The 11,950-nt window shown below is 36.4% G+C and overlaps 2 protein-coding genes across 2 annotated transcripts; one reads left to right on the top strand and one right to left on the bottom strand.

The window, feature by feature from the left end:
- Nucleotides 1-2,202: 2,202 nt before the first annotated feature.
- LOC116140524 (protein YLS3-like) lies at nt 2,203-5,683 on the bottom strand. The gene is made up of 4 exons (XM_031426150.1): nt 5,493-5,683; nt 2,582-2,862; nt 2,419-2,442; nt 2,203-2,321 (listed from the first exon to the last, which is right to left on the bottom strand). Exons 1-4 carry the CDS (start codon nt 5,498-5,500, stop codon nt 2,203-2,205), a joined length of 432 nt encoding a protein of 143 aa, XP_031282010.1. The 5' UTR covers nt 5,501-5,683.
- Nucleotides 5,684-8,652: 2,969 nt separating this feature from the next.
- LOC116140484 (ABC transporter G family member 17-like) lies at nt 8,653-11,867 on the top strand. The gene is made up of 4 exons (XM_031426109.1): nt 8,653-9,003; nt 9,191-9,370; nt 9,774-10,042; nt 10,250-11,867. Exons 1-4 carry the CDS (start codon nt 8,653-8,655, stop codon nt 11,865-11,867), a joined length of 2,418 nt encoding a protein of 805 aa, XP_031281969.1.
- The last annotated feature ends 83 nt before the right edge of the window (nt 11,868-11,950 follow it).

Genomic DNA, 11,950 nt, shown 5'->3' with positions numbered 1-11,950 from the left:
TGGAATTTTTAGGGCAATTATAATAACAATTTTAGGGCTTCTTAATTTGTGAACAATATAATAAAATAAAATAAAATAATAAAAACAAAATGGTGAATTTAATTTGACCTTACTATTATACCATTAAACGGTGACAAGAACTATACTATCTTTTTTAATAGTTAAATATCGTAATTCAGGACAATAAGACGATTGTCACATATAAATCAATGTGTCGATATTTTGTGTTGACAATGCTATTGAATCGTGGAATACTATCGGATATATTGTTATCCTTAGGGTTAAAGCCAACAATTCTTTAGTGGATCGAGTGACATTAGTTACAACAAATTAGACATGTAATAAGGTACTATATTCGATTATTCATGTTTCGAATTTAAAAAAATGACTCGACTTATTATCATATTTACTTTTGTTATATCTCTTATATTTGTTATATTCCACCAAAAGTCACGATAACGTTATACATTTTAAGAATTATTCTAATTTTTTTTACGTGTATATGTTATTTGATATTATTATATATTTTACGAAATTATAGTTTTTTTCTTTACATACGATAATATTAGGATATATTGATTAAATGAGTAGCATTATTTCTTAATATTATTGGAATATTGATCTTAAAATTTAGTTATTTCCATAAATTATCAATTTTACTTTAAAAAAACCTCATCCCTTTTTTTTATTATTCTGATAGTTTTTAGAATAATATTTTGAAAAAAGTTAAATTGGGCGGATATTACGATATAAGATTTAGAAATTAACAAAAATACCCTCTATATTTGTTTATTTACTAAACACCCCTATAATAAAATATTAAAAGTTAATAAAAATACCTCTAACCCACCCATTAAGTACAGACAACCGACCACAACCGCCGGAGGGTAATCAGAGTGTTTTTATAATTTCTAAAAAAAATATTTGGGAGTGTTTAGTTAAATTAACAAATTTAATGAAGTTTAAAAGAAATTAAAAAATATATAATAATTTTTGAAAATATGACATTTATTTTCTTGAAACATTTTTTTGCATAATTAAGGCCCATTTGAGTCCTACAAAAAGCCCATCAAAAAACACGTATGGAAATTTAGGGTTTCCAAAAGCACACTATAAATAGCCCCTTCTTATACCCTTCCTCTTCTCACTCTGTACTAAATTTCTTCACAAAAAGCTCAACAGAGCTCTCTTGTACTATTTTCTGTTCCGGTAGCGTCGGTTTTGTCCATTTCAGTCGCTTCAGTTCTGTAAGTTTCAGTTTTGTTGTAAAGGCAACGCGTCACTGATGGGCTTTTTGTAGCCCAATCGGTCCTTTTAGTTGCCGACATTCGTTTCTGAGTAAATATGCTTACGGTTGCCGTTTTCTTTCTACTTTCGTACGGCCACCGCATTCAGATGCTCGTAAATTTGCACGTTTATTATTGACTCTTCACAAGGACCTCCTAGTTTTAAAAACTAACAATGTCACCCCTTTGATTAACTTCTGTCCGGGTTTTTATAAATTTTATTTTAATAAGGAGAGTTAATTTTCATAACCTTCTATTTATGGCTTAACCCTTTTTACCCTCCAGGTTTCGAAAACTAACAATGTCACCCCTTTGAGAAATTTCAAGGTGGTTTTCGCATATATAATTGAAGGAATTGTTCTATCTATGGAGTTCACCTTCGCCTTCAATTTGTAATTTTTTATATAATCTCTTTTTCAATCTTTTATTTTCGTAAATGACCTAAATGCCCTCCTATTTATGGCTTAATTGTACCCTCCAAGTTTTGAAAACTAACAATGTCATCCCTTTGAGAAATCTTAAGGTAGTATTCGCATATACAATTGAAGGAGTTGTTTTATCTATGGAGTTCACCTTCGCCTTCGATTTTTAATTTTTTATATATTCTCTTTTTCAATCTTTTATTTAAATGACTTTAATGTCCTCATATTTACGGTTTAATTTTACCCTCCAAGTTTTGAAAACTAACAATGTCACCCCTTTGAGAAATTTCAAGGTAGTTTTCGCATATATAATTGAAGGTAGTAAATGACTTAAATGCCCTTGTCGAGAAATTGGTTGTTAATACGAATGAAAATTGACCTTTTATCATGTTCATTGGAAAAATGTTGTACTCCTGCATAAATGGCTAAAACGTAATTAAGAAGCAAGTTTCAGGTAAATTTTCTTATTAAAAAATGAATGAAAACAGTAGAACCTAAAGCGAAGAAAAACACAAAGCAACAACAAAAGAAATCAATCCGAATTTAGCAATCTGAGGTACTGCGGCACGATTTGAAGGTGGACTACCTGAACTGTTGTTTGATGATGGAGGCCCTATATATGAAGCAAGCACAAAAGAAAACCATTAAAGTTTCTGTAGAAATTAAGTTAATTATAGGAGGGAAATATATATTGACGAGAAGAAACTCACCTGAAGATGGTGTAGGCGATGATGCTTTAGAGATCAGAAAAGAAACAAGATAGATTCAGTCAGTTCATGAAAACGGAAATTATATAACAAAAAAGAAGACATGGAAGATCAAAATGGCACCAGAGAAGACATGGAAGATCATCAAGGGAGGGTTCTTAATTACCAGTCTTGCATTTTGAAATATCAGCGTTAGCACCACAAGCTCTGGGAAATTTAAGAGCTTCATCCAGTGTAACATTAAACGACTTCAAGATCTCAGGATTGTGAAACACATTACACAAACATGCAACATCCTTCGACAATATTTCCCTCAATGGCACACAGCAATACCTCGGTGCCGTACCCGATTTCAAAAAGGGTTTGCATGGGATAAGACTCTTTATACACGACGTCGCATCACCTGAACCTGAACCTGAACCACCATCACCCTGGCTCATCAAGTCACTGGAAAACCCCACATGAACCCATGAACACAATACAACAAAACGTAACAAAATTAAAAGCTTGGAGTCCATTTTTTTGTGATTTTCCGAGTGGTTTTAATATTATATATAGTGTTTGAGAATTGATTCTTTTTTTTTTTTTTTTTTTTTTTCAGGGATAGTTGAGTTTGTTCCTGTTATCTCTGGATATGGAAACCCTAATTTCAGCTTGCAGTTACAGATTTTTCTCCGGGTAAATCCAACTACTACGTTTAATCTAATTTTTTTTTATGAGGATAAATAAAAAATCCTGATAGATTGAATCAGGATTTTTAAGCTGGGTCACAAGGAACTCAAAATCAGGACTTTGCCACCCTCCCATAAAGCCAGTAACGGATCCATAAATTTTTGTTAAGGTGGGTCAAAATAAAAACTAATTACACATTAATATTTTTGTTTATTAATATTTTTATTAGGATAGACTAAAATTCAGAAATTATATATATATTAGTATTTTTTAAAATAAAATTGAGGGTGGGCCATGAAAATAGGCTGGATCCGCCCCTACATAAAGCCAAACCTTTGGGTGTTAATTACATGATTAGATGATGGTAATACTAAATTTACAACCCAATCTTACAAATTTTTTTCTCACAATCCTGACACAGTAGTTCGCAATTGATCCGCTTGTAAATGGGTTTCGTTTGCTCGTTATAAGTCTTGTCTACTCAATTACGAACTACCATATTGGCGTTATGAGAGAAAGTATGTGAAATCGGATTGTGAACGAATCTTTATTGATTATGTAATATATTATGTGTGTATACCTCGAAAACAATAAAAGATTACTTGGGATAAAGAAATTTACGTATTTAGAAGAGCCGTATGGAATTTCTGTTATACCAAAAAAAATAAAACAAAATCCTAATAGAAATGTGCAGAGATTTCATGCCAAGCTAACAAAACTGTTCATCTACTTTCTCTACCAAATTGTTTTCACAAAACATATAAAGCAAAACAGGATAATATTATACGCCATGTTTGATGTGTGCCACTCGTTTTCAGAAAGATATTTACTCCACAATAAATATTGTCTAAAGAAGAACACTTCTGTTCTTGTATTGTAAAATCTACACGTTACACAATTGATACAAGAAAGAATAATATTAGAAAGACGGTGGTGTTCGTCTTATCGAAAGTTTTAGATAAGACAAATGTATCATTTTGTTAAAATTATATCGGGTGCGTTTATTTTAGTATTTTTGATAATATTTTTGAAAAAGTCTTTGTTTGGTGCACTCTTTAAAATATTATTCTGATTTTCCCAATAAAGTTAAACAGAAAATTATCTTTGGTTCTCTTATTATTATTCAATTTTTTTAAACCCCCTAAATTTGTTAATTTAACTAAACACCCTAATTTTTTTTAAAAAAATTGACAAAAACACCCCAACAACCCACATTTACCAGATTTCGGCCACCATTGCCGGAATCTGGTATAATGGCACACTAACGACTGAATATGGCCAATAGCGCGCCGATCTAGCCTTTTCTAGCCAGATCCACGGCTAGATCTGGCAATTGACGGTCAGATCTGGCCGCATTTGGTCGCCAACGACGGCCAAAGATACGGTCGTCGTTGATGGCTGGAAAATGCCATATCGGCTCACGACCGGCTAGATCTAATAGGTCTTGCGCTAATACGGCGACTCCGACCACCCTCCGGCGATGGTGGCCAGCTGTTTGTATTTAATGGGTGGGTTGGGGGTGTTTTTGTTAATTTTTAATATTTTATTATAGGGGTGTTTAGTAAATAAACAAACATAGGGGGGTATTTTGGTTAATTTCCAAATCCTACATCGTAATACCCATCCAATTTTACTTTTTTCAAACTATTATTCTAAAAAGTATTAGAATAATGAATCAAACGGAGCCTAAGAGTTGGGTGGTTATTACGAGGTAGGATTTGAAAATTAACAAAAATATTCCCCTTAGTTTGTTAATTTACTAAACACCCATGTAATAAAACATTGAAAATTAACAAAAACACTCCCACCCATCCAGTAAATATCGGCAATCAGCCACTACTGTAGGAGGGTGGCCGGAGTCATCATATCGGCGCAAGACCGGTTGGATATGGTTGGTCGTGCGTCGATATGGCCTTTTTCAGCTAGATCCACCGTGGATCTGGTCAGAAAAGGCTAGATCTAGCCACGTTTGGTCGTCAACAACGGCCAAAGATATGGTTGTCGTTGATGACTAGCTACGGCCAAAGATCTAGACGGCAATGGCCAGATCTTTGGTCTAGATCTGGCATTTTCTGGCCAGGTCTACGGTAGATCTGGTTAGAAAAGGCTAGATTGGCGCACTATCGGCTTGACCACCTTCCAACAGTGGTGGCCAAAATCTGGTAAATATGGGTGGGTGTGAGTGTTTTTATAAATTTCTAAATTTTTTGGAGTGTTTAATTAAATTAACAAACTTAGGGTGTTCAAATAATTGAATAAAATATAATAGTATTTTTATAATAAGGAACAAATGTGTATTTTGAAAATGATAAGAATAGAATAGGGTAAAAGTAGGGAAAGGCACCCGATCCTTATGGTTGATTGTTCGTTAAAAAAAGAAAAAAGAAAAATACCCAGAGTCTAACCTTGGCATCTTACAATCTTTCTCTGAAGGCTAACTGCACTTTAAATCTGGTGAAGCAGAACATCTGCACATAAAAAACTTTGAAGAGTGAGGGCAAAAGGCACGCGATATTGGCGCGGCTCAACCAAACCAGAGAGTCGAGTTTCTGATCATCGACATTGTGGTGAGGTTGAACCGAGCCAACACCTCGGGACTTAATTAGAGCCTGAAATTGAATTGATGATGGAAATTAATGAAGAGAAAACTGGTTTTAGCAAAGCTTTTTGTCAACCTGTTATATGTATATAACATAAATAAATAAATAAATAAATTAGTATCGGATTTGTTTTGCTTTGGGTGCGTCCAAATTATAAAAAACAAAGGTGGGTTTTGGTCGGTTAAAAAAGACAGAGAGAATCAATCCAAGGAAATATGTACTGGTCTTCTAGGTGATGCCGGCAATATTCTCAGGATATCAGCCGGCCGTCTACTGTTTCATATTTTTTCATGACATGACGAGAAAGTCTTCGATACGAAGTCAACCAATTGCATGGCATGTAATAAGTCATACACATACATCAATGTGGCATGTAGTGATTGGACAGAAACACGTGCGTTTTTGTAATAAAGCTGTACAATATATTTGTTATTAGATCGTTCTTTGAACTTCAATGGTTATACGATCTTTAAACCTACTTTAGATATATACTGCATATGTGTTTTATATTTTAATCGTGTAATATTACATATACAAATTTCTCTTACATATTAACTAATCAGATAAATTTCAAATAACTATATATAGAAAAAAAATTCAGTAGAATGAATGTACATACGTCAATCATAGGCATCTACACACAAGGAAGGTGAAGATCATATGAACATATTGATACAAGCTGCAGCAGTTAAATGAATGCATATATACCGATTCCGATTCCGATTCCGATTCCAATTCTATTGTAGAGTACTTCTCAATAACAGTGAGTTAAAAGCGTGTAAAGTAATGCATAATTAGTTTAATATTTGCTTATTTTGTTGTCACACGAGCTATTTTCTTTTAGGTATCCAGGCAGACTAGACTCATATTGAAACCTGTCTAATCTTTAGGGCCACGGAATACTCTACAAATCCAATGAATTGACAAATATAGTAGGTTTGTCTCCTCTAATTCGAACACAAGACCTTCTAGGTATAGTTAACTCCAATAGCTAACGGATTTACCATCCAACTAGCTATTTTAAAGTTCGATTAATCTCCCAAAATTTCAATAAGCATGGATTGCTTTAGTTATTGTAATGCTTAAAATATGGAGAATGAAAGGAGCCAATTTATTAATGTAAATATGAAACAATGAGTACATAAATGGAGACAATTTTATGTGATATATTAATCTATTTTAATAACAAATCTAAGCCAATTAAATTATTCTTAGCTGATTAACTGATGCTATCTCACAGTGTTTGTTCATCAATGCTTGGCAAAAAACTTTGTTTACCATGAAAGAATCAAATGGGTATTCCATCTTTTTCGTGATTTTTTACCGTTTCTATAAATTCAAATGTTACCGGTTGATGCATGTTAACTAACACTAAAAGACAAAATTTATTACGGGAATACTTATCTGCGAGACGTTACAATAGCCAATGCCAGAAACCAGTTCTAGTATAGTTGCACTTTGCCAATGCCAACATGGTGTCGGGGCCTTGTTACATTACAACGACACTACTAGGGTTGAGGTGGTGGTATTACTTCGACACCAACACTAGGTGTCAGATTAATATGAAAGAGTAACAAAATAGAGACGTACGCCAAATTCATTGCCTCAATTAACCACCCATGGGTGATAAGGTGAGACGATAGTGACTCTTGGGTGTATTGTTAGAGGTCTTAAGTTCGATTTTCCTTGTTTGTTAATAGGGATGACCACTGGAGGGTTTACCCAGTCGCTAACTCTCTAGAGATTAGACAAGGTGCACACCCAAGCCCAATTACCAAAAAAAAAACACTACACCAATGCCGCCCATGTGCATAGAATTTCAAGTTTGCTTTCTTCAATTTCAACGTCAGATTCACGAACTTACTTTTTTTTGCCACAAATAATTGTACATATATAATAGTTACTTCTCATGTGATTTAAACACAAGACCCACCAATATAGTTAACCCTAATAGCTAAAGGGTTTGCCATCCGAACATTCCAACTCTGTATGTAGAAATTGTTAAGATTGTGAAAAATCTTTGTTGATGCGTGATTTTGACACCAACCAAACGAACGTGTGAAATACTGAGCTGGCCCAAAAGACACACGTGGATGAAAGAATGGAGAGTAGAAGTAATGGAGAAAAGTGTTTAAAGTGGTTCGGATGCTTTAAGGAAATAAGTCCTACGTCCACTGATATTGTATTAATGACAGCAACTAGGTCGCGCTCAATGAGCTGACTTTACAAATGATTACACAAGAGAGCGTGTATGCTATTTTTTAGAGAGATTAGCTAATCCCCAAATTGAGAAAGGAACTCTCAATTTATAGTGGGATAGATTAAGGTTATCATTACTGAATCTGTGAGTTAGTGGGATTATCCGTACAAATCTTTCTTTACGTCCCATTGTCTACCTTCCACAGCGATTTACGCGATTTTGGTAAAGGCATTGGACACGTGGACATCTTCCAGCCTTTCTTCAGTCTGGCACGCACCCACTGCACTGACAGGAGTGTCCTACCTATATCATCACGCGACGTGGCTGCGCCTGCATGTCAGCATGACCTTCCCGAGGTTTGACCATTCGCGCTGACAGGGCTCTTGCGTCAACCTACTTTTCTAGGCATAACAATCTTAAACTCACGACTTGTTGGAATATCAGTAGCTTTTTAATGTTTATTTTCGGTAAGATTGTAGATGCCGTAACATATATAATGAAGTTTTCTATATCAAAATAAGTCCTTGAAATGTATTGCCATGAGCGGAAGAAGACAAAACCTGAAACTCTTACTGCATAATGAAACAAAACCTGAAGTTCTCTCCCGGAATTATCAAAGCAAATTTAACGACAAAACCAAAGCCAAAAGAAACAAACTTTAGTCTTGCCAAAATCGTCACCTCAAATAACATTCTCTTTTTATAACTTCACTGCTAATAGGAAATTTGATTTAATTAGTTTCCCGAAAACTTCGAAGGCCAGGCCATGGCGAAACTCGGGCAAACCGACAGGAACAGAAACCTGGAGACTCTCCTGGACTTGGACAACTCAAAAAATGCAGTCCCTGCTGCCGTTGCTCCGCAGAAAATTATTCCGGGGCATGGCCTAGAGTTCAAGAATTTGTCTTACAGTGTCCTAAAAAAGCAGAAGAAAGATGGTGTTTGGATCACAAAAGAAGCTTATCTTTTGAATGAAATTTCCGGGCAGGCTGTGAGGGGAGAAATCATGGCAATTATGGGGCCGAGTGGAGCTGGAAAATCAACTTTTATTGATGCTTTGGCTGGTCGAATTGCTCAGGGAAGCCTTGAAGGGTCTGTCAGAATTGATGGAAAGCCGGTTAGTTAGTTTGGTTTTTTTTTCCGTTGTCTTCGCTATCGTTTTCGTTTTCTCTGTTTTCTTTCTGTAATTCGATCTTATAACCTGTTTCAAACGATATCAAACGTGTTTCGATACTTGTGTTTTCAGAAAATGATAATGAACGTATTTTCAGATCCTGTAAAGAGTGTTTTGATTTGGTTTGCAGGTGACTACTAGCTACATGAAGATGATTTCATCTTATGTTATGCAAGATGACCAGCTGTTTCCCATGCTCACTGTGTTTGAAACCTTCATGTTTGCTGCTGAAGTTAGGCTTTCTTCTTCCATTTCCACGGATGAGAAGAAAAAGAGAGTTTATGAGCTGCTTGACCAACTGGGTTTGCAGGTAAAAATCAATCATATATACTCAAAACCTAAATTAATAGTTTTATCTTCTTTAGTCAAGTGAGTTTACTAGCTTAAGTGGTACTTCTGAGTCCTAACTCAGGTTCGAGTCAGGAGGGCGGGCTCTGAGTCAAACTCTTATTCTCCCACAACTTGACGTAACAGTTTGTCAATGGTCAACTTGCAAAATGAGTCCCGTCTATCCATCTGCGAGCTAATCAATGACGAGCTAATCAATGTCGAGCTATCATGTCGGAGTTGTAAAAGAAAGTTTGTGAGAAAAAGTTATACACGTATCATTTTTCTTAAGTGAACTTTAAGAAACATCTGCAAAAGAGGATGACAATACATATATACTCAAAACCTCAATTAATAGTTTGACTTTGTACATGCTGTATATGCAGAGTGCATCACATACATATATTGGAGATGAGGGAAGAAGAGGAGTGTCAGGAGGAGAGAGAAGAAGGGTTTCCATAGGAATTGACATTATCCATAAGCCATCTTTGTTGTTCCTTGATGAACCCACTTCAGGTCTTGACTCTACAAGTGCTTATAGTGTTGTGGAAAAGGTTAAAGACATTGCAAGAGGAGGTAGCATTGTCCTCATGACCATTCACCAGCCTTCTTACAGAATTCAAATGCTTCTCGATCGCATCACAGTTCTAGCAAGGTATGTCGTACATGATTATCTACAAAAGTTCTTAGATTCAGATGTCTTGAACACTTTAAAATCCAATTCTCGTTTTCTGGTGCGAGAAATCTGCTAAAAAGACAAGATTTTGGCTTCCATCTTGCTCCAGGAGTTTGCATAGTTTTGTCTTTTGACTTATTGCACGTTATTGATGCTTGAAATCTGTCAAAATCTTTGGGTTAACAGGGGCAGACTGATATACATGGGAAGTCCAGTTGCTCTTCCTGCCCATCTCTCAGGTTTCGGAAGGTCAGTTCCTGATGGAGAAAACAGCCTGGAGTACCTTCTCGATGTGATCAAAGAGTATGATGAATCCAATCTGGGACTTGAGCCACTTGTGCTCTACCAGCGTGATGGAATCAAACCTGATCAAGCCACGAGAACCCCCGTTGCAAAAACACCAAAAACACCGCGAACTCCTTACTCGAGAACACCTGGATCCAAATATGCCATCAGTCTCCGTAGCCAAGCATTCTCAGGAAGTGGAACACCTCGAGCAGACTCAGGACAATCCGGTTATGATAATGAGGATGATGATGAGGAGTTTGACAATTCCCTGGAACGCAAGTCGATTGTTACACCAATGACTATGCCAAGTGGTGTCTATAATCAACGTTTGGCTTCTCATTTTTACAAAGATTTCTCAGTCTGGCTGTACAATGGTGTCGTAGGAACTCCTCGTCGCCCGCCGTCCTGGACTCCTGCAAGAACTCCAGGACGAACTCCAGCAAAAACTCCAATGTCTGGTGGTATGAGTTTTGTTTCAAGCCAATACTCAATTCCTCAGCATAACCCTTCTCGCCCAAAAACTCCTGTAGTTTTTAGTCCATCTCCGGATCCTTATGCAAGTTCTTATGAAGACTTTGAGTTTGAAGAAGAAGTTCTTGATGAGCCTGAGCATGGTCCCAAATATGCAAATCCATGGCTCCGGGAGGTTGCTGTTCTCTCCTGGCGCACTGCACTCAATGTAATTCGCACTCCTGAGCTCTTTCTTTCCAGGGAAATCGTCTTGACAGTAATGGCACTCATTCTGTCTTCACTTTTCAGACGTCTTGATCACCACGACTTCAAAACAATCAATAGGCTTCTCAATTTCTACATCTTTGCAGTGTGTTTGATTTTCTTCTCTTCCAATGATGCCGTCCCAACTTTCATTCAAGAAAGATTCATCTTCATGAGAGAAAGCTCCCACAACGCCTATCGTGCTTCATCTTATGTCATTTCTTCACTGCTGGTTTATCTCCCATTCTTTGCCATTCAAGGTTTCACATTTGCGGTCATTACCAAATACCTGCTAAAACTCAACAGCAGTCTCATTATCTTCTGGATAATCCTGTATGCATCTCTCGTTACCACAAATGCTTATGTGATGCTTGTGAGTGCACTTGTTCCAAGTTACATCACAGGCTATGCAGTTGTGATTGCAACAACAGCTCTTTTCTTTCTAACCTGCGGGTTCTTTCTGAAGAGAGAGCACATACCTATTTGGTGGAGGTGGCTCCATTACGTCTCTGCAATTAAGTATCCCTTTGAGGCGTTGCTTGTGAATGAGTTCAAAGGCGACCAATGCTATACCGGGTCCATTGCTGACCTTTCTCCAGGACCTCTCGGAGAGCTGAAGTTAAGCAACCTGCATTACAAAATCAAAGCAAATTGTTTCATTGGAGAAGATGTGATATCCTCCTTGGATTTTCAGTGGGACAACCTTTGGTATGATGTCGTTATCTTGCTAGCTTGGGGAGTTCTCTACAGATTACTTTTCTATGTGGTTTTGAGATTTTACTCCAAGAATGAGAGAAAATAATCATCACCACTTCAAGTTACAACTTTCAGGTTTTAGCTAATACAACATAGACTTTTTCTCATTTCTTTGCTTTGGTCTACAAG

Source organism: Pistacia vera, unplaced genomic scaffold (genome assembly GCF_008641045.1).
Source record: "Pistacia vera cultivar Batoury unplaced genomic scaffold, PisVer_v2 Contig373, whole genome shotgun sequence".
Classification (NCBI taxonomy): Eukaryota; Viridiplantae; Streptophyta; class Magnoliopsida; order Sapindales; family Anacardiaceae; genus Pistacia; species Pistacia vera.
The sequence above is the reverse complement of the archived record's forward strand: the minus strand, read 5'-3'. Positions and strand labels throughout refer to the sequence as shown.

Coding starts and splice junctions, on each gene's coding strand:
- LOC116140524 (XM_031426150.1), bottom strand. Junction 2,443..2,581: donor TATTTCAAAATGCAAGACTG/GTAATTAAGAAC, acceptor TGATCTCTAAAG/CATCATCGCCTACACCATCT. Junction 2,322..2,418: donor ATCGCCTACACCATCTTCAG/GTGAGTTTCTTC, acceptor CTTCATATATAG/GGCCTCCATCATCAAACAAC.
- LOC116140484 (XM_031426109.1), top strand. CDS start 8,653: ATGGCGAAACTCGGGCAAACCGACAGGAACAGAAACCTGGAGACTCTC. Junction 9,371..9,773: donor TTGACCAACTGGGTTTGCAG/GTAAAAATCAAT, acceptor CTGTATATGCAG/AGTGCATCACATACATATAT. Junction 10,043..10,249: donor CGCATCACAGTTCTAGCAAG/GTATGTCGTACA, acceptor TTGGGTTAACAG/GGGCAGACTGATATACATGG.